Genomic DNA, 26,123 nt, shown 5'->3' with positions numbered 1-26,123 from the left:
TTTCCTTTTCCTTTTCCTTTCCTTTCCTTTCTTTTTTCTCTTTTCTTTTCGGTTTATTTATTTATTTTGCGAGAGAGTGCTGGTGAGCGAGGGGAAGGGCAGAAAGGGAGGGAGACAGAAGAGAATCCCAAGCAGACTTCGTACTGTCAGTGCATAGCCAGACGCAAGACTCAAACTCACAAACCGCGAGATCATGATCTAAGCTGAAATCAGAGAGCTTAGTCAACTGTGCCCCTGGAAAACTTATTTCTTATTATTTGCTTTTTTTTTTTTTCCTGAGTTGTGGATTACAAAACAATTCTAACTTAATAGAACATTCCATTTATATTCTCATAAATGAGCAATACTCCTCCATGTATAGCTCCCACTTATGAGAAGTTTAGTGTGGTCATATTTCAAGGCTACTTTGCAGTAAACTTTATTTTACTTGCTACAATTTGTGAATAAAGATTCTGATTCTGTAGTTTACTTGCCATGTGAGCCAAATGACTTTAGGGTTCAAGTTTTTATCTTTTTTTCCCCCCAATCTTAATCTTTTGGGTATAGAAAGAACATGGATATTGTGCAGGCCAGAAAGACCTGGATATAAATTCCAGCTGCTCCTCTTGACTAATGGTCTTGAATAAATTAACTAATCTCCAAGTCTCAGTTTCCACATCTATAAAATGAGAGATAAAATATCCCAGGGGGCTATATATTAGGGTTATGTGAGATACCACATGTAAATTCTCTGGTATGGAATTTAACTTTGTTGAATTGTTGATCTGCAGTAAATGTTAGCTTCCTCTTCCCTGAAACAAAATGAAATGGTGGGTGTGAAATAGCTTTGTGAAGTGTACATAAATAAACAGAAATCATTAACATTGTTTTCTCTTTCAGAATTTGGCATTAATAGCATAGTTTATAATCTCAATATTATTAATATGCTTGCTTAGGTCCTTATGTGATAGGAACGTGCTAAGTTTTGGTGATCCTTAAAGATTTGTATTTGTTCTTGCTCCAGAACTTTGAAAGCCCTTAGAGAAATCCTGAAGCAAACTCAAATAATTTGTTAAACATATAGTTGGCTAATTTTTAGTCCAGTTTGAATTCTAGGACTGATTCTTAGTTTTAGTACCCATATATATGAAAACCAGATCCACATTTTACCTTCTTTTTATAATATCCAGGCCCTTCCACTTTGCCCTACTCCTCCTTTTCCCCAGTAAGAACTTTGAATCTCATGGGATTTATAGCATAACACATACCCTCGCTTTATCATGTTTTAGTGTTTCTAGTTGGATTGGCTGTGATAATGACCTTATTAGTATATATAACTACATGTCTAAATTAAGTTTTGCATGTGAGTTAAGAGGGTCAAGGACTTGAAATAATTTAACACCTAGGAAACGTACTACAGTCTAGTTTAGAGAGATAGTGATGATTTCTGGAAGTGTTTTTACACAAAGAACATTTAAATATTATTTATCATATATTCATTAAACATTCATGTGCATAGTACTTTCTGGGAACTCAAGGAATGTAAAAGGAGTATGCTCTCTCTGGTCCTGAGTTTCTTGCCTTCCAGAGTAGTCTAGTTAGAATTCAGAACAACTCAAATATTGAAATGTCAGACGTTTAAGCAATTTATATGCAAAATATTACCAATAATATGTGCTATAAAAGTCACAGACTTTGTCCTGTTTCATACAAAGTATAGTGAATTTTTGTTTCCTTACCTGAAAGGTAGAAACACAAAAAATATACCCTGTAGGGTCATTGTGATGTTTAAATGAGATTAGATATGTAAGACCCAGCTGTATTCTTTCTGCAGATAGGTATGTTTTTCATTGAAAAAGTAATGGTATATTGTAAAATAGTATATTTGAAACAGTAATGGCATATTGTAAAAAAAAAAATGCAGACAGAACAAAATGATTTGTTAAACAAATAGTTGGCTGATTTTTAGTCCAATTTGAATTCTCACTTGAGACCATAAGTTCTTCTCTGTGTACCAAGCACAGTTTTGAGTATTTTCCAATAATTACTCTGTGTACATATACAGTTATAGTTTTATAACTTCTGGGAACATTATCTGCATTGTCTTGTATACTGCTTTTTTTTTATTTACAAATAGATTTTGGCAATCTTTCCTAGATATTATATACATTGTTTTATTTTTCTTAATGATTGCTTAGCATTCTTTTGTTTGAGTGTATAATAACATAACCTGTGTCTTCCTCCAGCACTCATTTAATGTGTTTATTTAAAGTATGTTAATTCATAACTTTCCTCTCCTTAGAGTCAACTCAGTATCCAGAAAATCCATCCTCCCAAGAAGAAGGGACAGAAAGAAACATCTCTTTGTAAGAAAGGCTTGATTGTCCCATGAACCAGACAGCAGAAAACCGATTGGGGTGCAGCAGGACTCCAGAGCCAGATATAAGGCTCAGAAAAGGGCACCAACTTGATGGTACAAGGAAAAGTGATAATGACAACCACCAAGGAAATTTGGAGCCTATTTTAGAGGCATCTGTTCTTTCTTCGTATCATAAAAAAGTAAGTTAAAGGGGGAAGGATGGTAAGTAAAACAAAGTTTATGGGAATGTGGTTGGAAGGAGCATATTAAAAAAAAAATGTATGAGACATTGCTGGAGAGAGGATGGGGTTTTGAAGAGGAATCTTGAGCATATTTGTTTTTGTTTTTGTTCAAGATGATTTGAAGTCCCATTTTTTATTTTTTATTTATTTTTAAAAAAAAATTTTTTTTTTCAACGTTTTTTTCTCTCTGGGACAGAGAGAGACAGAGCATGAACGGGGGAGGGGCAGAGAGAGAGGGAGACAGAATCGGAAACAGGCTCCAGGCTCTGAGCCATCAGCCCAGAGCCTGACGCGGGGCTCGAACTCACGGACCGCGAGATCGTGACGTGGCTGAAGTCGGACGCTTAACCGACTGCGCCACCCAGGCGCCCCTGAAGTCCCATTTTTAAATTGGCTAGGTATTCTTTGATTTTATAATCCTTTTCTGCTGACACTTAAAATCATACTTTATCTGCTTTATTTTGTTTGAGAAGGGAAATGGGTTTTTGTAGTTACTATTTAGTCTTTATAATTCAACTTTATTATTTATTTTTTAATTTTTAAAAATGTTTTATTTATTTTTGAGAGAAAGACAGAGAGCAAGCAGATGAGGGGTAGAGAGAGAGAGGGAGACACAGAATCCGAAGCAGGCTCTAGGCCCTGAGCTGTCAGCACAGGGCCCTACGTGGGGCTTGAACCCATGACCGTGAGAGCATGACTTGAGCCGAAGTTGGTTGCTTAACCGACTGAGCCACCCAGGCACCCCTAAACTGTATTTTAGTTACGACATTGTCATTTATAATTTTGGAGAAATTCTAACTCTGTGCTGGAACTGCTTCTCCAAATATGGTTTATCTCCAGTGCATACCTTGGGAGTCATTAGAATTCTGGGAACAGAAGGTAGGTTTTAATCTTTCCTTTTACTTCCCAGAGAAAAGAGCAGCTTTTAAATTATTTAAGCACATCTACCTAGAGAGCAAAGGCATAAGTGTTTGTGAACAGCATCAGAAAGTCCTTATTATAGGGGCACCTGGCTAGCTCAGTTGGTTGACCATCTGATTTCAGCTCAGGTCACGATCTCACGGTTTGTGAGTTTGAGCCCCGCATTGGGCTCTCTGCTGTCAGTGCAGAGCCTGCTTCCAATCCTCTGTCTCCCTTTCTCTCTGTCCTTCCCCTGCTCATGCTCTCTCTCCCTCAAGAATAAATAACTATTAAAAAATATAGTAAAATATTTGTATACAATAAGCCCTTATTATAGATATTTAGCTATATGCTTTGTAACTTTGAATCACGTAGCATGTGTTCAGTGTTGTGGCTCTAGTACAATGTTTCTAAAACTAGGTTGTGTCCATTAGTGGTTTGTGAAATTTTGGTACTGTACGCTGTGTTTAAAATATTAAGCAGCAAAATAGAACAAAGAGGTGCATATATGTAGTAATGTTCATTTAAACTATGTTATTTGATGAAATTGTTTAGTTTTATATAGATATGTATACAGATATGAAAAATACATACATGTGAGTTGTAGCTAAAAACATTTTGAAAGCCTCTACTCCAAATTGCATCTGTACCGTCCTAAGACATACATTGGTTGTGTGGGTAATAGTGGTATTGGTTTGAACCCCAGAGGGTTGTCTTGTCCTTTCAGGTCTTTTATAAGAATTTCATCAGAGCATTGTAGTAGTATAGGTACAGAATAGGAAATTTAAAGTATTTCTTCTATTCTTGGTAACACTTTCTTTATAAGTCAGCTTTATCTTCTTGGCTAGGTTGTACTATGGTGAAGGATTATTTGCATGCATGTGGGTATATATACCCATACATACACAGGACAGATTAGTAGGATTAAAAGAAAAAAGCTGTTTGCCTACACTACATATGATACAATTTGGCTTTTAAGCCAGCATTATTATTTTTTTTTAAAAAGTTGACCAGATAATCTGGGTCAAGAACTTGTATCAACACTTAAGACCTTGCCTTCTTGCTGCCATTTTACTGTAATAAGTACTAGCAACTAAGACTTCCCTATCCAAGCTGAGCCAGCTGTTTTCCTCATTTGCTGCTAAGGCCTAAGCAATGTTACTAAGCTTGGATGAGTGACTGGGGTTATCTTTTTTTTTTTTTTTTTTCTTTTTATTATAGTGAGCACAACATGAAATCTACCCTCTTAACACATTTTTTAAGTGTATGGTACATTATTGCTAACTATATGCACATTGGATCTCTAGAACTTTTTCATCTTACATGACTGAAACTCTATAGCCATTGAATAGCAACTCCCCATTTTTCTCTGCCCTTGCTAGCCCTTGGCAACCACTACTCTGCTCTCTGCTTTTATGAGTTTGACCACTTTAGACACCTTGTATAAGTGGAATCATACAGTATCTTGCTTTCTATTACTGACTTATTTCATTTAGCATAATATCCTCAAAGTTTGTGCATGTTGTAACATGTGATGAGGCTTCTTTCTTTTTTTTTTTTTTTTTAAATGTTTTTATTTATTTTTGAGACAGAGACAGAGCATGAGCAGGGGAGGGGCAGATACAGAATCTGAAGCAGGCTCCAGGCTCTGAGCTGTCAGCACAGAGCCTGATGCAGGGCTCAAACTCACAAGAGTATGAGATCATGACCTGAGCTGAAGTCGGACGCTCAACCAACTGAGCCACCCAGGTGCCCCGAGGCTTCTTTCTTAAGGCTAAATAATATTCCATTGTAGGTATATACCACATTGCTTTTATCCATCCATCCAATGATTGACATTTAGGTTTTTTTCCATGTCTTGGCTATTGTGAATAATGCTACCAATAATGTTTTCAGTTCTTTTGCATAAATACCCAGAAGTAGGATTACTGGGTCATAAGAGTTCTATTTTTACTTTTTTTTGAGGAACTTCCATACTGTTTTCCATAGGAGCTGCATCATTTTACATTCCTGTCAATAGAGCACAAAGGGTCTAATTTTTCCATATCCTCACCAACACCTACTATTTTCTTTTTTGATAATGGCTATCATAACAGATGTGATGTGGAACATCATTGTAGTTTTGTGATAGGTTTCTTTGATGTTAGTGATGTTGAGCATCCTTTTCATATACCAGTATGTGTCTTTGAAGAAATGTCTGTTCACATACTTTGCCCATTTTTTTAAGCCAGTATAAAGTGATTGAGGCCCCCTACCCCCTGTTGAGTTATATGTATTTTAGATATTAACTCCTTATCAGATATATGGTTTGCAGGTATTTTCTCCTATTCTGTAGGTTATCTTTTCATTCTGTTGATTTTTCTGTTGTTGCCGTGTAGTAGCTTTTTAGTGTGACATTCTCCAAATTGTCTAATTTTTGCGTTTATTATTTGTGCTTTTGGTGTCATACCCAAGAAATCATTGCCAAGACCAATATTATGAAACTATTTCTCTATATTTTCTTCAAGGAAATTTGTAGTTTCAGGTCTTACATTTAAGTTCTTTTTGAGTTAAGTCATTTTGAATTGTTTTTTTTATGTTATGTAAGATAAGGGTCCAGTTTTACTCTTTTGCATGTAGGTAATCCAGTTTTCCAGCACCATTTATTGAAGAGATTGTATAGTCTCTTTCCTATTATATAGTGTTGCTGTTCTTGCTGAAGATCATTTGACTACATATGCATGAATCTATTTCTGGGCTCTTGATTCTGTTCTGTTGGTTTATATATATGTCTGTCTTTATGCCAGTACCGTACTATTTTGATTACTGTACTTTTGTAGTATGTTTTGAAGGAAGTGGGATATTTCCAGCTTTGCTCTTTCTCAAGACTGTTTTGACTTTTGAGGCCCTTTGTCATCCCATATGAATTTCAGGACTTTTTTTTTTTTAATGATTGAGGTTATCTTAAAGAAAGTGGAAATGTAATAAACAGAATTGGAAGAGGGTTGACTAGTTTACTGAACACAGGGTCAGAAGACCTATCATTTAGCCTTATAAAATAGGCAAGTTATTTAATTCCCCTGGATTTATTTTTTGTCATATACAATAGGATAATAGTTGATGCCTGTTTTCATTTCCAGTTGTGATAGGATTCTACGTTTTTACCAAGTTTTCGATATTAAGAAATATTCTCAAGGGTTTCTAGAGTGTACACATTGAACTATTCCTTTTTTTTTTTTTTTTTTTAAGATTTTATGTTTAATCTCTACACCCAATGTGGGTGGGACTCAAACTTACAACTCCAAGATCAAGAGTTACAGGCTCTACCAACTGAGCTAGCCAGGTGCCCCACATCGAACTATTCTGGAATATACCCATAACTAATTTAAAGAACTGATGGTGATAAGTAGTACCTCTGGCAGTTTCTAAAAGTGATTATGTAACTGAATGCTTAGTAAAGGCTGGTTGAAAGTGAGGGAAGAGGAAAGGAGGAAGTATGTATAGGGCATTTCGAATAATAGGAGTAGTGTGTTCAACGCCTTGAATCTGAAAAAATCTTGGCATATTTAACAAGTGTGGTCAGTGGATAATGGGGAGAATGGTAAGAGATGAGGAAAAAATGTAGTAGGACCTTTGTAGACCATGATATGGAGAAAGTACATTGGAGGCTATTGGAAAGTTTTAAGCAAGGGAGTGATAGAATCTTATTTACGTTCTGAAAAGATCACTTTTTGGCTCTGATGTGAAGACAGATTTTGGGGGCTGTTGGTGGGGAGAGAAACTTGGGGATGAGTCAGAAGGCTGCTACAGAAATTCATGAGAGTAGCTTATTCTGGGTTGATGGTGATTGTTGGTTGGCAGGAAGTGGATACATTTGAACTATGCCTTGGGGATAGAGTTGACAGTTTGCTGGTAGATTGGATGTGATGGGTTAAGGGAGAAGAGAAGGAAATGACAAGAATGAGTCTGGGGTATGATGTGAATATTTAGATTGCTGGGGTAAGAATCTGTATTTTGAGATGGGAAGAACTAGAGGATAAGTTTAGAGGTGAAGTAGGTATAAATGGGAGGATCAAGTTTGCTTTTGGCTGTGTTAAATATGAAACGCAGGGACTCATTCAGTTGAGCATCTGACTCTTGATTTCGGCTCAGGTCACGATCTCATCTGCTTTGGGCTCCGTGCTGACAGCATGGAGCCTCCTTGGGATTCTCTCTCTCCCTCTCTCTCTGCCCCTCCTCTGCTCATATTCTCTTTCTCTCAAAATAAATAAACTTACAAAAAAATAGGAAATGTATGTGAGACATCTTACTGGCTGTGTCTAGAAGATAGTTGGGTAGGAGTGTGGCATTCCTAAGAGTGGCCTGGGCTTGAAGTAATTATTTAGGAAGTAGCTGCAGTGTAGCTGATATTTAAAACTGTTGAAATGGTTAAGGTTACTTAAGAGTCCTAAGATCTAGCTTGAAGAACACCAGCATTCACAGGGCATTTCAAAGAGAGAAAGCAAGTAGAGGAAGGAAGCTAAAGACAACAAGCCTATAAGGTAGGAGGAAACTCAGGAAAGTGTAATATCACAAAAATTAAGAAAAGTGTTTCAAGAAGGAGGGAAGGGAGCAGTGATTGGTTTATTTCTACTGCTGCTAAAGAAATCGTGGACAAAAAGGATAGGCTAGTGACCACTGGTTCCAGCAACATGGTGGTCATTGGTGAACTTAAGAGCTGTTTTGGTAGAGGAGTGGGAACAGAAGCCAGACCTTGGAGTAGGTCAGATTGTGAATAGCAGGTGATGAGTATTCAATAGCATGTGTACTAAGCAGTCCTTTCTCTGTCATGTAAAAAAACATGTGAGCTTTTTTTCCAAGTGTGTTTCCTGTGTGCTGAAATTATTTTAAACTTTCTGGTTTCCCATATAGAATAATAATAAAATTACACAAAGCCTTTAATTTTTTGCTTATTCCTTTTATAAATGAGCACATTTTAGTCTGCTGATGGCAAATGTGTAGATACAAGTATTTATTTTTTGGTGTTTTTTTGACTATAAAAGGAATACTGAGACTAATTTGGAGGACACAGGCCTACTATATTCCAACTCTCTAGATTTGTGAACACTTTTTCCTGGATTCTGTGTACTTGGTAGTTATACTATGCTTATCTTTGTGGTATTTAATTTTTTATTTTTTAGATATTTATTTATTTTGGGGAGAGCACAGGCCAAGGAGGGGCAGAGAGAGGGGGTCAGAGGATCCAAAGTGGGCTTTGCACTGATAGGCTGAGAGCAGCGAGCCTGATGTGGGGTTCAGACTCGTAAACTGAGATCATGACCTGAGCTGAAGTTGGACGCTCAACCAACTGAGCCATCTTTGTGGTATTTAAATATTGAAATGTGAATTGAGAATTTTAAAACAACTGTCTTCAGTGCAGACAGATGTTCTGATAATTTTTTTTATCTCTGAAAACATTCATAATATGTATATTGAATAATGTTAAAGAAAAGCAAAAGATTCTGTGTGTGTGCCTGTGTGTGTGTGTGTGTGTGTGTGTGTGTGTGTGTGTGTGTGTGTGTAGAGAAAGAGAGGGAGGGAGAGGGAACAACTTATAACGTCCTATACACTGAAATTCAGAGTTATGTAAGTATTTTAATGTTTGTGTACTCAAAAAAGTACATCCCTGTGTTATTCTGCTTTTGCTGCAGAAACTAAATACTCCAGAAGTTCAGTGATTTTACAACAATACAAACATACATGAGGGCAGTAGGTAAAATGTTACTAGTCTGTGTTGCCGGTCTGTTGCAGGTCAGCTCTGTGAATCCATTCTGGGACCCAGGTTGAAGGAGGCTGGTTGGCACATGTTCTTGTGGCAGATTGCAAAAGTCCCAGAGAACAAATCAAATTGCATTTGCATTCAAAGTTCCTGCTCATATATGATGTGTGTTACATTTACTTATGTTCCGTTGGCCAAAGCAGTCATGTAGCTAGGTCCAATGACAATGGGGTGGGATTATATTCCTCTGAGGGGAAGGAGTAAGTGAATAATTGAGAACTTTAATATATGATCTGCCACAGTTTCTAAAGGAAAAAGGCATTCCCTATCCCAGTATCTTTATATAGGTTATCATACTTCATATAATAAGTTTTCAGTGTTGTGCCACATGCTGGAGATAATTTTCTTGTACCACAGAATATTGGAATGACAGTTGGAAGATCTAGGTTCTTCTATTTATCGAACTCCTAATTATGACTTTGCAGAATTTTTCAGTGCATCAGTTTCTTTGGAAAAGAGCAAAATAACATTGTGTATATCTTCTATATGCATGTTATATGAATAATGTGAAGATTTGTGAAAATTCTTTTAGTTTTTAGATTTGATGCTTGCTTTGCTATACCACTTTGTTGCCCTAAATTCAAATAATGAGCATTGGGTTAAAAAAAACAAAAAAAACTTAGTTGTGTAAATATCCAGAGGTTTCTTCAGACGATGTAAACGAGTGTGTACAGTTGAATTATGATATGTTGAGCCTCTTTGATAAGTTGAGCCTTTGTGTGTTATAGATGAGAAAACTGAGATGGTGTAAGCCCAAGTGACCATTCCAGTGGTTTACAATTTGGGGCAGTTGTGACTCCCAGGAAATATTTTGCAGTGTCTGGAGTCATTTTTGGTTGTTAAAACTAGCGAATTTATGCTACTAGCATCTTGTGGGTAGAGGCCAGGGATGCTACTAAACATCCTACAATGCATAGACAGCCTCCACAGCAAAGAATTACCTAGCCAAGTATGTAAGTGCCAAGGTTGAGAAACCTAACCTATGTTCTGGCTACGTTGGTAGCACATTGTTGCATTAGCATATCTAGAAATATTATAGTTTTATTAATGGAAGTATTGTAGGAATACATTTTTCAGATCCAGGTCTGTTTTTTTGCAAACCTTCAAGAGATTTTCATCAAATCATAATCCATGTGAATGATCCATCTTAAGTTGTGCTGTGTACAGCCTAGAGGGTAGAATATGGTGGCCCTGTCTGGACCAGCTGCCTTTCTAAGTGCTAGGAATATGGTGATGCGTCAGAGCCACAATTTTTCCCTGCATGGTGCCAGTGCAGAGGTAGGGAAGACATGGGCAATAAATCCGTGAAACACATAAATGAATAAGATAATTACAAACAGTGATAAGTGCTACAAGGAGAAAAGTATGCTAAGGTAATGAGGTGAGGTGATTTAAAAGAATTACTTTTTATTAAGATTTTATTTTTTTAGAGTAGTTTTTAGGTTCACAGAAAAATTGAGGGGAAAATATAGAGATTTCCTGCCGTCTCCCTGCCTGCACATATACATAGCTTCCCTCACTGTCACCATCCCCAACCAGAGTGCTACCTTTGTTAAAGTTGATGAGCCTATATTGACAAACTGTAATTACCCAAGGTTTACTCTTGACATTGTATATATTATGGATTTGGACAAATGTATAATGATATGTATATATCCATCATTATGATATTATACAGAATAGTTTCAGTGCCCTAAAAATCCTCTGTGCTCTACCTACTCCCTCCACCACCCCCAGCAATTCTTTAGATATAGTTAAGGAAAGCGTGTTTGAAGTGAAGCCTGAATGATAAGGAACCAGCAAAGACCTTAGGGGAAGAGTATTTCCAGATAGAAGAAACAAGCTAGTACAGAGGTCCTTTCCTCCCTCTGCTTCTGCTGTTTCCTCCTATCTCCTCCTTCTTCCCTCCCCCCCCCCCCCCCCAGGACTGAAAGACCAGTGCAATTAGAGCATGAGGAGCAAGAAGGAAGAGTGAAATGAGGTCAGTAGGCCAGAGAGGGACCAGGATTCTATAGGTGTATAGAAAAAGCTTAGATTTTATTTTAATAAAATCCACCAGAAAGTAGGCAGCCTTTGGGGTGTTTAAACAGGGGTAGGGATTGGTTATTTTATTTATTTGTTTATTGTTGAGAGAGAGAGAGATAGCATGAGCAGGGGAGGGACAGAAAGAGGGAGACACAGAATCCAGAGCAGGCTCCAGGCTCTGAGCTGTCAGCGCAGAGTCTGGCGTGGGGCTCGAACCCACAAATGTTAGATCACGACCTGAGCCGAAGTCAGACGCTTAATCAACTGAGCCACCCAGGTGTCCCGGGATTGATGATTTTAAAAAGATGACTCACTGTGGAGAATGAATTGTGAAAAGACAGAATGGAAGGACAGGAGCCTATAGAACATTCCAGGTGAGAATATATTCCAGTATTCCATGTTAGCTTGAAACAGGGTGATAGTAGCAGCAGAAATGGAAGTGGATAGATTCCGAATATATTTTGGAGGTCAAGTCAGCAGGACTTTCTGGTGGGTTTGATGTGGACAGTGAGGAAAAGAGGGGAATCAAGGATGATTATTGGATATTTTAACTCAGCAAAAACTGGGTGGGATTGGTAAAGTGAGCAGGTTTAAAAAGGGGAATCAAGGGGTGCCTGGTTGGCTCAGTCGGAAGAGCATGTGACTCTCAGTCCTAGGGGTCGTGAATTTGAGCCCCACGCTGGGTGTGGAGATTACATTAAAATAAATAAATAAAAAACTTTTTGAAAGTGGGGGAGGAATCAAGACTTTTGTTTTAGAATGTGAGACTTGAGATTCTCTTTAGTCATCTTAGAGATAATTGAATAGTCAGTAGCTGTATCACTGTATGATTTTTAATGTACCACTGTTTCTTAATTATATTTATTTTTTAAAATTATTATTATTTTCTTAACTATATTTAAAACTGATACATGTTCTTATTGAAGCTAAGGAATTGTAAAACTAGAAGGAATTTCAGACTAGCCAATTTGACTGAGATTAAGAATGGCAACAAAATTCTGTTTATAATATTAATTATGAGACAGTAAAATGTTTTTAGAGTTGAGAATTTATCCATCCTGTCCTTTTGTGTCAGATTCACAGTGGTTATCTGTTTCTCATTATACTATGTATGTTTGTTTATCATCTTCATTTGATAGAGTGGTATCTTCTAAATACAATGTTTGTGCTCTTTGTTTCACTAACAGATAATTAAGTGAATGTGATTTTTTTTCATCCTTACGAATGAACTCATTCTATTGCCTTGAAAACCTGTATTTCATTTTCCTTTACTCTAAGTTAACCCAGAAGCCAATAGCTTGAACAAAACCATTTCTTTCTTCCTATCTGTTGTAACAGATTTTCTGTGAGGAATCATGGAGTTGAGAGAATCTGATCCATAGATTGTGGAATGTTACAGTTGAAAAGTCTCTTTTGAAGCCATCTTGTTTACCTTCCTCAATTTACTAATGAGGAAATTGTGTCTTTTTGTTCCTTTGCCCTTTATATATTATTTCTCTTTGGTGTAGAAGTTCTTTGCTGAAAAAAAGAAGGTGGTTTCTGAAAAAACCAGTCCATCTGTAGGTACTACCTACTTGGGAGATAGTTTTGATAGAAAACTTAGTGGATCATTTAAATGATCCAATGAAAAGTTTTCTGCTGCGCTAGTTCTCCCTTGGCCCTTCCTCTTCATTCATTGCTCTATATACAGCACTGTTCCTTGCTGCTAATTTCAGGGTTATTAGTATAGAATAATCATGGGAATTAGAAAAGAAGGAAGGTAGAGTTACAGAAAACTGTAATTTTGAGACTGGGAATTAAACACAAAATATTAACTTAATATCTTCAAGGGACTTAATGATTTCCATACGCTAATTTTTTGTTTGTTTTTGAAGGAAGGACTAATTTCTTGAAATTTCCAGTTTTGAAGTGGAAGTATGTGAACTGTTAGCAGATGGAGAGTATCCTTCTAAATTATAATAGTGCCTTAAATTTGTATGTAGCACTTTCACAAACATCTAATTTGCTTCTCAAGATTGCCCTCTGAAATAGGAAGAACAGATATGATCTCTTTTAAAACGTGGATAAAAGTAAGATTTAGAAAGTTTAAGAGTAATTTGTCTAAGGTCACATGTATACGAGAGCATGTGCTAATTAATTAGTCCTCTGCACTCTCATCTGAATAAAGCTGCCTTTATAAAAATTGGCAGCAGGTTGACTTCATATTTCTCAATTCCAAACTCTGCCTGAGTATTTATGTTGAACCCAGAGGTTAGATTCAACTATTGGTACTTGTATTTTGACAGAATTGTTGCACACACCTTATTTTTTGTTAGGCCAGGACAATTTTGCCTCTCAGATGCATTCTAACCTTTCAATGGATTTTTTGCTTACTTTGAAATTCAATAAACCTAACGTTATCATGGTGCGGTCTTCCACATTTCTGATAATTTTGCATTATTTTCTTTGTCTATATGTTCCCTCTTTTAAAGATGTACAACTTAAATAGATTGCATAGGCTTTTTAAAAAATGTGGCAGTTTCCATTAGACTCTCTAGGTACATTAAATGCCAATTGTGCATAAGAATAAAAATGTAATAGAAAAGATAACAGGAGTGTCTTTTTTTTTTTAAATAAAAAGTGAAATTCTGAATTTATTAAAAAAAATGGGTTAAAGGTAGTTGTAATCCATTACAGAGTGATATGTCTTTATGTTCAAGTGTATATCAACAGGTTCCTTTAAGTCAGTGAATCTGTTAGGAATGCTTATCTGATCGCCTATGGCCCTTTAAGGAAAATAAACACAAATGCCAGGATTTAATTCTAACCTACTAAATCAGCATATTTGGGTCCTGGATGAATGTAGTTTTTAAAAGCTTCACAAGTGATTAAGATGCTCACTTCTGTTTAAAAACTAGTGCCTAAAGTTATAGTTCTGTTTTACTTAAAATGTACTAAAAACTTCTCAGAAACATGATTTACAAAAAGACAAATCTATACATGTTCTCCGAGGAATATTTGGGAAATCAAGTTGAATTTATTTGCTGTTTGTTAAAGGAAAATGTCATATTTACTCACAGTTGACTCTTAAAAAATATTGAAATAATTCATATATAAATAACATTCTGAAGTGTATAATTCAAAAGTTTCAGTATATTCACAGAATTGTGCAACCATCACAACAATCTAATCTAGAACATTTTTATCATCTCTAAAAGAAACCTCTTAGCCATTAGCTGTCATACCCTGTTCCCACACCCCAAGCCTAGACAGCTAATTTCCAGTTTACTTTCTGTCTCCATGGATTTTCCTGTTCTGAACTTTTTATATAATGGAATCACACAATGTGTGGTGTTTTATGACCAGCTCTTTTACTTAGCATAATGTTTTCAAGATTCATTTATGTTGTTTGCATATTAGAACTTCATTCTCTTTTATGGCTGAGTAATATTCCATTGTATGGACATATTATACTTTATCGAGTATATTGATATGAACATTCATGTAGAAGTTTTTGTGTGCACATAAGATTTCATTTCTCTTGGGTATAGACACAGGAGTGATTTTTCACTGGGCCATGTGTTAACTCTGTTTAACATTTTGAGGAACTGCCAGATTGTTTTCTATAGCAACTGTACCATTTTACATCCCTACTAGCAACGTTTGAGGGTTCCATTTTTTCCATGTCCTGCCCAGCACTTATTTTTATCTGCCTTTTTGAATATAGCCATCCTAGTGGGTGTGAAGTGGCATCTCATTGTGGTCACAGTTGACTCTTGAGTTTTTATCAGGAGACCTTCCTAGGTTAGCTGTGGCTGAAGATTTTAATTATTTAACCTCTTTGAAGACTTTGGAAATAGAAACCGAATTCAAATCTATTACAAAACTCAGGTTGTGTCTGTTCAACTTTTAATGATCCATTTCTTTTCACTTATACTGTCACTACTTTAAGTTTCTGTCATCTCCCATCTGGAATATTGGAATATTGGGTAGATCTTCTAACAGGGCTTTCTGTTTTGTTTGTTCTTGTCCAGTGTATTCTTCACACAGTTGCAAAGGAGAATGCGTTCATTTATTTGTTTGTTTGAGAGAGTGTGAGCAGGGGAGAGGGGCAGAGGGAAGGGGAGAGAGAGAATCTTAAGCAGGTTCCATGCCCAGTGCAGAGCCCAATGTGGGGCTTGATCCCACAACCCTGAGATCATGACCTGAGCTGAAATCAAGAGTTGCACACTCATCTGACTGAACCACCCAGGCACCCCTAAGAGAACTCTTAAAAATGCAGTTTATTAGCCATTTCCATTTTTAAAAAATCATTTGCTTCTCCTTGCACTTAGGACAAAAACCCCACTCTTTTCCATAATCTTCCATAATTTTCCATAATCCAGGACTCTGATGATCTCACCTCTCTGCCTAAGTTTATTTCACAGTGTTCTCCTCCTTGGTCAGTGAGCCTCAACCACACTGGCCTTATTTCAGTTCCTTAAACAGGCTAGGCTCTTTCCAGCTTGAGAGTCTTCAAATATGGCTGTTTTCTTTGCCTGGGGTGTTTGTAGATCCACACCTCTGGCTAATTGCTGCTTATTCTTTAGTATTCAGGTTAAGTATTATTTCCTTAGAGAAACCTTTCACAAATTCTCTATTCCCTAATTTATTCTATTTCATCTTTCCCATTCTTATCTTTAATCATAACTTTTATATTTCATCACAATACATATCACAGCTTGTAATTATGTATTTCTATCATTAGATAGATGTTTAGTAATTATTTTTGCTTGTAGACTGTGTTCCATAGTGGAAAGAATCTTGCCTTTTGCTCACCCCATCCTCAGATCCTAGACCAGTCTTTCTGATCCATGGTAGGCGTATAACATATAGGTGAATGAGTTTATCAGTAGCCAATATAGTATTCTAGGTCTAAATTGTCTCAAGTAGTTTCCATAAAGAGATGTATAGAAAGAGAATATTGGGGTATGCTATTTTGATGATCAGGGAAAATTAGTTAACACACTTATTTAATCTTTGATAAAATAAGTGCATTCTTATTATTTATCAGAAGAATGATAGCTCATATTTACCGAGCCTATGCAATGTATGAGGCAACTTTCTAAGCTCTCTTGCACATATCATCTCATTCATTCCTAGAGGAGCCTTATAGAGTAGGTATTAATAGTATCTGTTTTACAGGTGATGGAACTGAGGTTCCATTGAATTTATGTGACAAAGGGACTCTTATTGGAGGATCATATACTCTTCACGGGGGCTGGAGTTTTTCTTTTCACTGGTTTATTGTCAAAAGTGTGATTTGGCAGTTTGCTTATTTGCCTTTAATACATTTTCAAGGACACTGTTTTCATAGATGGTCAAAATTGTGGGAAAAGAGACTGACAAGTGGTAGTGATCCATTGTAATTGTAGAATTGACTCTTAGCATCAAATGAAATATCTGTGTGCACAGTTACATTCATTTCCCTGTGTATGGGAGTCCTTTCTTTGAGGGAATGGAGAGGTTAATCTGCTTGATTCCTTAAGAAGCAAAATGGTTTAAGAAAGAGGACTGTACTGGAAATCAAATACAGTTGACCCTTAAACAATACGGGTTTAGGGACGTCTGGGTGACTCAGTCGATTAAGCGTCCCTTTGTTGATTTTGGTTCATGTCATGATCTCCCCATTCATGAGATCAAGCCCCACATCAGGCTCTGCACTGATAGTGCTGAGCCTGCTTGGGATTCTCGCTCTCCCTCTTACTCTGCCCCTCCCCTGTGCTTGCACTCTCTCTCCCTCAAAATAAATAAGTAAATGTTAAAAAAAAGAAAAGAAAAGAAAAGAAAAACAATACAGATTTAAACTGTGTGGGTCCACTTATATAGAGATTTTTGATCTATGTAGTACTAGTACTATAAATGTATATATATTCCCTTTTTAAATAACTCTTTAGCCTACTTCATTGTAAGAATACAGTATGTAACATACAATATATGTGTTAGTCAAATGTTTATGTTATTTTTAAGGCTTTTGATCCATAGTAGAATGTTAGTAGTTAAGTTTTTGAGGAGTCAGAAGTTATACAGGATTTTTGACTACATGGGAGGTCAGTGCCTCATCCCCGGTTGTACTTTAAAATTAAAATCTCTGCAGTAGGAATCTAGTTTTCACAAACTCCCTCACATGATTCTGGGGCACACTTAAAATTTGAGAACAAGCGATTATAGCCTTTTCCTTTTCATGATACATATGTATAGTTCTAGACTGATGGAACTTCAGCAGAGTAAACCTTGGCCCAGAGTAACTAAATGTGTCCTTTTCTGTAAATGGAGTATCTGATAACATGTACTTTGTCTCGCAGTGTTGTAGTGAGCATAGGACCTGTAAAGCAGTGAGAACAATGCCTGGTACATGGAAAGTACTTACAAATGTTGGATACGGTACATCACTGGAGGCCTGTATTTGTGTCAGAAAGAAAAGATTTGCTTAAGTTTCACCTTAAAAAGGAAGATTGCCCAATCCAAAGAACAGGACATAATCTGTTGGATATTGTTCTTATTAGACTTTGTAATCATCTTTAAAAAAATTGACTTTGTTATGTTTTCACTAACCTGAACATGTCTGTGTTCTTTTTTTTTTTTGTAATTGTTTTATGTTTATTTTTGAGAGAGAGAGAGAGAGAGAGAGAGAGAGCGCGCGCGCACAAGCAGGGGAGGGGCAGAGAGAGAGGGAGACACAGAATCCGAAACAGGCTCTAGTCTCTGAGCTGGCAGCACAGAGCTCGACGTGGGGCTCAAACTCACAAACCATGAGATCATGAACCGAGCCAAAGTCGGACACTTAATAGACTGAGCCACCCAGGCGCCCTGAACATGTCTATGTTCTATGTTCAGCACCTAAATAGTCTGGGAATATTGTATTTGCTCAGTAAGTAAGGAAAAAAATGAATGAATGATTGAACCTGCGTTTTAGTCCTGGTCTGCTGCCAGCCAGTTGTGTGGTTTTTGCCAATTTTATTTCTTTGGGCCTCATTTTCTTAATATTGAAATGAAGTTGTTGGAACTAGGTGATATCTAAAGTTTCCTCAACCCCCCTGTAGTTTTAACTCTTGTTAGAGGATAAAACTTGAATGAGGGTCATAATTAGTTTTTCATAGATTGACCTAATTAGGTATCTTTGCTTAAATAGCCCTACTTAATAGCTACTTTTATCACTTTTACCAAATTTGGTTTTATTTAGTGAAGCCATTTCTGTGCTTCAGTAGATAATCTCAAAGGAAGCAGTTCGGTAAAAGGGAAAAAAAAAACCCAAAACCCAGAGTTTTGAGTTCAGAGAGACCTGGATTTGAATGTCTAATCCCTTCTGCATCATTTCCCAAATTTTTTGAGAAAGAAAAAACAAAAAAAACCCTTATTGAAGTATATAATATGCATACAGAAAAGTGGATATGTCATAAGTGAATAGTTCAGTAAATTTTTATATACTGGACACTACTTGTGTAACCAGTATCCCTAGAGGCCCCCTTAATACCTTCCCTCCTTCATAGTGATGCCTGCCTATCCCTTTCCCAGAGGTAACTATTATCTTGACTTCTAATGTATAGATTAGTTTTGCCTGTCTTTGTACTTTATGTCATCTGAACCATTCAATATGTACTCTTGTATCTGGCTTCTTTCATTCAGTATTATGTACATTAAATTCATTTGTACTTTGTGTAGCTATAGTTTGTTCATTTTTACTTTTCTATCTATAGCTTTTCTTTGTGTGACTATAACACCTTTATTCTATTATTAAAGGCTAGTTGGGTTGTTTCAAGTTTCAGGCTATTATAAAGAGTATTTCTGTGAATATTCTAGTACTTCTGGTGAACATATAGAAACATTTCTGTTAGCTGTATACTTAGGAATGGACTTGCTGGTTCAAGAATAACCCCTTTCCTTCTTTAAACATCAGAAACATTTAACAGACCCCCACATGATGGCCATATTTGTAATATTAGTTTAAAAAATGCATGATAGAAATTGACAAGGAATTTAATTCATCTATGTAAGATAATGTCATTAGGTTGGGAATCAAGGTATCACTTAGGGCTGTGTAACTTCCCTTAGATTCCATTTCTTTATGTACCACACTTGGTCTGGATTTCCATATCATAAAATGGGGATGGAAATACTCATCCCAGAAAGTTGTTGAGGATTTGATTACTTAATTTGTGAAAGCACTTAGTACAGTGTTTGGGATGTGGTTAGTACACAATAAGTAACAATTCTGTTTTGCTGTCCTTCCTTTGTAATAATGCTCGAGTAGTTGCAATAGATTGTGGTAAACACATCCTGAATTTACTCTTCTATCTCAGCCACCTCAACTTCAGTAGTCTTTTCACAAAAGTGATTTCTAAATCTGTCATCTTAGTACTGACCTCTATATTGGACCTTTAATTGCTTCAAACTGAACTAATTTAGCCTGCTTCCCCACAACCCCAACCCTACCCCCTACCTCGTAAGCTTTTCCTTCTGACACACTACTGTTTCCTATTAAATAGTCCCACCTGGGGCACCTGGTTAAGGTGCTTAATCAGTTAAGCATCTGATTGTTGATTTCTGCTCAGATCATGATCTCACAGTTCGTGAGATCCCCTCCTCCCCCCACCCCATATGCCCCCTCTTTCTCTCTCTCTCTCAAAAAAAAAAAAAAAAAAAAAGTCCCAACTTTCTTCCAAGTACCTAAACTTGGTTCCTGGAATATCAGAATGGAGGGAATACCAAGAGTCATTTAGTTTTAGTAAAGATACATGCATTAATTGGGGCACCTGGGTGGCTCAGGTCATGATCTCACCGTTTGTGGGGGCTGTGTGCTGACAGCTCAGAGCCTGGAGCCTGCTTCAGATTCTGTGTCTCCCTCTCTCTCTGCCTCTCCCCTGCTTGTTCGTTCTGTCTGTCTCTCGCTCTCTCTCAAAAATAAGCAAACATTAAAAAAATTTTTTAAAAAGATGCATCAATTTTCTGCAGATGTTTCTGGGTGTTTTTTTTTTTTAAGTATGTATTAGCACTCTTGGAATACAAAGATAAGACATAGTGTCTGCCTTTAAGCAGCTGACACTCTAGTCAGAAGGACAGACAAGTATATTGATACATTTATGCTAAGTGCTATGTGATTGTGGAGTGTACTATGGGAGCAACTCTAATTTCAACTGGGCATCTAGGGAGGTAAAATTTGAGTTTCAGAGTTAACTAAGAAAAGCCTAAGGACATTCTGGACAGAAGGAACAGCAGATGTGAAGACACAGAAGTAAATAGCATGATGCTTTTAGGGAATAGTACCAATAATAGCTAACATGTATCGAGTATGTACTGGTGTGTACTGGTGTCTAAACCTGTTAAATGTTCAGCATAGCTAGAATGAAGGGTCAAAGGTACAAGGCAGTGGAGGGTTTGGTAGTAAGTAAGCCTAGACGATTGAGGCCTAAAATGCAGATCTCTAGAGTCCTGGTGCAATATTTTTTATCATCCAAAATTCTTTTTGAAATGTATAATATGGTGTATTGGTTGAAATGAATAGGCCATTTCTTCCAGGCCTCTGACTCTAAAACCTGGACTCTTTTAACTGTATTTGTTGAAGTATATAGTTAAGCATTTTGTAAACTTCCTTAGACAAAAAAAAAAAAAAAAAAAATCACAAAAGAGACATTTGAAACCAGGTTGCCCTGAACTTTAGTTTTGTGTTTGTCCCCCCCCCCCCCCCACCCCCGCCCCGTGCTCCCAGGTCTCTGAATTTTCAAGGTATTAAATCAGATAAAGAGAACAGCCTTTATGGTTGTCCTACTTTTCCTCTGCTCCAGATTCTTACACGTTTTCCAGGGCTTGGTTCAGATGTTACTTTTCTAGAAAACTTCCCAGCAGTGCCAAAGTTAAATATTTTTCTATTTGCATCAGACCTTTTTCATACAGTTCTTACTGTTCACTAGTTCCTTGCTGTATTTACTTACATGCATGGCTTCTCCACTAGGTTGTGATACTAACTTTAATGTTCTCAGTACCTAGCCCATCATCATAATAGTAAGGACCATCATTTATTTCTTGCCTTCTGAGTCCTGGGCCCTGTGATAGTTTCTTTTTATTTATTATCTTTGATCCTGAAAACTTCTGTATTGTAGGTACAATATTGTTAAAATCATCTCACAGGTAAGGGAACTGATGCTTTAGTTAAATATAATCTTGTCAAAGATGATAGAATTTATCAGTAGTCACTGTTTATCTGACTTCAGACTCACTCTTAATCCATTTTGGCAAGCCACCTTTTCCTAAAAAAATATTTGACTAAATGTATAAACAGTGTTTTTGTACACTAGTTGGTATTTGACTTAGACCATACATCTTGCATTCTGAATGTACTTGTTTTCTTTCAATAAACATGTATTAGCTTTGCTGAAGATGTGAACCTGTTTCTTCCCCAGCAACAGGGTCATTATTCCTCTTCCCTCCCCATGATTGGGAAGTTGAACCATTCATCTCTCTTTTCTGTATATGGGTATAGTGGTGAGTACCTATGGAGAAAGGTCACCTTATCCTCATTTCTTTCTTATCTAAGTCTATAATTTAAGATTAAGTGCGTAAAATGACTTTAGTTTGCCAGGGAGGCTGGCTTACCTTTTCCCATCAGTAGTCTTCTGTGGACCCAAATGCATTATTAACCTGATACTCAAAACTAACTGGTTGTAAGTAATCCCATTGATATGTCAGACAGGTCTACAACTTTTAATAGGATTTTACTTATGATAGTACAGGAAACATTTAACTATAGTTCTACTTTATGTGCTCATCTGTAGTTTCATTAGAAACTGCTGGCGTAATTTATTTGTGAGAAAGTCCAGACTGAATCTTTGTTTCTGTTACTCTTTGTGAAGAATTAAATACATGTTGAACATGTATAAATATTTGAGCTGTTTTACATTTTATATATAAATTTATATTTTATACTTTAAAATCAGTCTGCCAATCATTTTAAACTATTATCTATTTTCAGTTTTCATATAATTGATTAAAAACATTTTTTTATTATTTATTTTTGAGAGAGAGTGGGAGCGAGAAAGGAGCACAGAGAGGGAGACACAGAATCTGAAGCAGGTTCCAGGCTCTGAGCTGTCAGCACAGAGTCTGACTCACTCAGGGCTTGAACTCAAAAGCCGAGAGATCATGACCTGAGCTGAAGTCAGACGCTTAACCGACAGAGCCACCTGGGTGCCCTGTATTTGATGTTTTAATGAAGTTTATCATTTTAATCTTATGTTTTATTAGGCACAAACCTTTAACAATTTTTGTTGAAAAAATTTTAAAGCATTAATTAATTAATTGAGGCCACCATGAAGTATATAACATATTACAGAGAACTGTTCTCGGGGCCATGGGAAAGAAGACCACAAAGACACTTAAAGTTTTGTTTAGGAAATGATACACTAAAAAAGTAAAATCCAGTCAAACACGAAATAAAACAGTATAAGTCAATGAGACGAGCTGTAAATCAGATATTATATTCGTTGTCAAATGAGAGCTGCAGCCTTCAAGTGTTAGAGAAGTTCAGAAAGGGAGGCAGTTGCTATGGATTAGGGCATATACATTCTCTGGTGAAAACTGCTTCTTGATTGAGGGGGATTTGAAAAAGTCTTAAATTTTACAGTGGTTTGTAGCCCTCTGAAGAGCCATAGCACATAAACATGTAGTATATCTAGGTTAATAAAATTTTCTGGGAATGGGAGAAGCAAACTAAAAGTGCCTTGGGGGAAAGTGGCAATCATGAGAAACTGGGCACCGAAGGACAGACAATAAGTTTTAGGTAAGTAATGAAAAGAGGGTGTTTTATAAGTAAGAATTGTAGAGAAGCAGAGTCAAGATAGATTTCTTGGAGAAGATAATTTTTTAACAGTTGAGATTGGGTATGTAACATGTCTTACCTGTGTCTTAATACTAAGCATCTAGTTATCTTGAAGAGTAAAGAGTAGGAAAATAAAATCTTAGGATTTCATTTTAAACATGTCCAAATTCAAGTGTTGTGGTAGATTACCTATTGTGCCTACATGTTCATCCTTTACCAGTTTTCTGACTGGAGGTAGAAGGTCATTTCATTTCTTCACGCAGGTATGTTAGCAGTACTATGTATCTAGCAGACTTATTAGATATGGAGTTACCGTTCTCTTGTGCTTTCATTTATTCACTAAGTTGCAGAATATCAGAATTTTAGAGAATAGGGAAAACTGTAGAGATTGTTTAGTTTTAAACTCCTCTTAGATTAGAAATGAGGAACTTGAGGCTCAGAAAGGTTGAGAGACCTATATAAAGTTCCATGGATATTAGTGGCAAAACCAGACTTAGGTCTTCTGACTTCTGGTCAGTTGCCCTTCTCACAGTATCCTTCTGTTTAGTAGAAGCTTCATCTGGAAGCAGAAGTCTTAATTTTAGTGATTTATTTCTTAAGGTCTAACCAGATTATCATTTCTTTCTTCATTTTGTCAAGAATGTAGAAAGGCAGTGGGTGGGGGGTTTTTACTTTTTCACTTTATTAGTCTTAACCTTAGGCAACTTATTTAACCTTTTTGCCTAATGTTCTTTATATGTTAAGTGGGGATAAGAAAACTTATCTAATGATAAAGTGGCTGTCAGGATTAAGTTAGATGGCCTTTATAAAGTCCTTTCTTTTATGCTTGGCATATCTTAAGAATTGAGTAAAATTTTTTTCTTTTTTTTCCCCTTTTTTCTCTCTAGAGCACTTACCACATTGCATTACAATTATTTATTTTATATACACCAGGTGGGGTTCCTGGAGATTTTCCCCTCAGTAATTTATCAATTTTATAGTAATAATATGTGAACTGTGAATATATTCTTAAAACAAAAAATGAACCATTCAAGCTACCCCAGGAATTCGCTACTAAAACAAACATAGGAATGCTCTTGTATTTCATTTGTCTGTTAGAGAAGAATTAACTGTTGTTCATTTTTAGTAGTCCTAATTCTATAATAAACTAACTTTACTTCCTATATTGTTACTTGTTTGAGGCTTTGCTTTGACCTTAAGAGAGAATTACTTCATTTATAATTTTTCAAAGAAAGTGTATTGATTCTTTCATTGGCCCTGGTCTCTGTCCCTGACTGTTTCTTTGATTGCCTTACAGATCTCTGAGGAACATGAGTGCAATGATGAAATTTCTCAGGAAGATGAGGGGTTTATGGGTATATCCCCTCTTTTACAAGCACATCATGCTATGGAAAGAATGGAAGAATTTGTTTGTAAGGTAAGATGACAGTTTCTTGTTATTCCTATGCTATATATTTAACCCTTCCCAAACAGAAACCTTTAAGGAGAGCTGCCTTTGGTTTACTCTGGGGATAATCTGTAGCAAAATGGAGACAGAAACAATATCATGACTTTAACCCTGTTTAAGACAAAATACATTTGTTTGCCTGCAGCAGCCATGATAAGGTTGTGATAAAACTAGAACATCCATCTATTAACAAGTGTTTCCTGATGTAAGTTAACAGAATAGATGTCTTGTTGATAGTTTAGATAAGACAGGATGAAAGGTGTGTGTGTGGGGGGTGGGGGGGAGATGATGCCTAGAGATACTGAAGTCCCAAGGGCCTTGAATCTCTTTTGTTATTTGACTGTGATGGCAAATGTGCTAATTTTGCTAAAGATTATTTGGCTAATCAAACTACTCTTTAGATAGAAATTTCCTGGTTTTCATGAACATCCAGGATTTCCAATTTAGCTGGCATGTTTTCAGTCTCTAAAGTTTTTCTTCTAACACATTATCTGATTCTTTAAGACCTATTGTGGGGATTTTTTTCCTTCTAAATCGGTAACTGGAATTGGGGGTGCTTTCTTAGAGAAAATAGGGACACTGGTAAATTTACAGCTACTTGATAATCTGATCATTAGATAGGGCTTTGACAGATCTAAAGTCATAAGTCAATCTATGTTTGTATGTGTAAATAAATTCATTTGTTAAATATTTCTGGAGAACTCTTGATCATTTAGAGAGAAATTTTTGTGACTCTTAGCTTTTTCATGGGTTTCATGAAACCAAGACTTTTTATGCCTGTGGTCTTGGATCCTGAAAACTAAATTAGGTTTGCTTATATTCACAGTGGTGGTAGAAATAATTGGGGCCAGTTGACTCTAGAATAGTATACTTTGGAGAAGAGGATGAGAAGAGGACATTATAGACACCCCTTCTAAGATAAAGGGATGGATGAAGAGTGGTGAGGGAGGGGTATAAATATTTATGGGTCTACTTAGAGCCTAGGAAATTTTAATCAGTGTTTGAAAATTGGTGAAGAAAAAACCAAGCAAAACCATAGCAAAAAGCCAAGCAAAACAATGCATTCTTTCTAGTGATTGCTGTCTTAGGAGAATGAATACAAAAGTATATAGAAGATACATTTTGTTTTTCAACAAGCAAATTTGATGGTAAATCTCTCAAAGTTGGATATTTAGTGTCTGGGCCATTAGGAATTTTTAATATTTATAGATCAGTGGGGTCCTATTCTCTTTTATTCTTTTTTATTCTCTTTTTCTGAACTAAGTAAAGAATAAAGCAAATAAAACTTACAGTGTAACAGCTAATGGGAGAATAACTAGGGCATTTGTTTGCTCCAAACTATGATTTACTGAAGAAAACTGAATGGAGCACAAAAATTATTACCATTCCCTTATCACCCTCTAGAGTTTGTCTGTGAGAGTGGTCTGAAGGGGCTTCCTGTGACATGACATTCTCCAGGCTTGCTTCACCTGCTGCCTTAGTGCACCTGAGTGTACTTGACACTAGAAAAAATTTTTTTCTTGTATTGGAAGCAAGTAAACAGT

The 26,123-nt window shown here is 36.4% G+C and overlaps 1 protein-coding gene across 5 annotated transcripts in view; it reads left to right on the top strand.

The window, feature by feature from the left end:
- Positions 1-26,123, top strand: part of ADIPOR2 (adiponectin receptor 2) — an 80,135-nt gene that overhangs the window by 39,438 nt on the left and 14,574 nt on the right. For all 5 annotated transcript variants that reach the window (XM_019834302.2, XM_006933391.5, XM_003988264.6 and 2 more), the window contains exons 2-3: positions 2,282-2,538; positions 24,430-24,549. In XM_019834302.2, the coding sequence (XP_019689861.1) occupies positions 2,368-2,538; positions 24,430-24,549 (291 nt within the window). In that variant the 5' untranslated portion in view covers positions 2,282-2,367. The remainder of the gene's footprint in view (positions 1-2,281; positions 2,539-24,429; positions 24,550-26,123) is intronic.

Source organism: Felis catus, chromosome B4, assembly GCF_018350175.1.
Source record: "Felis catus isolate Fca126 chromosome B4, F.catus_Fca126_mat1.0, whole genome shotgun sequence".
NCBI classification, from domain to species: domain Eukaryota; kingdom Metazoa; phylum Chordata; class Mammalia; order Carnivora; family Felidae; genus Felis; species Felis catus.
The sequence above is the reverse complement of the archived record's forward strand: the minus strand, read 5'-3'. Positions and strand labels throughout refer to the sequence as shown.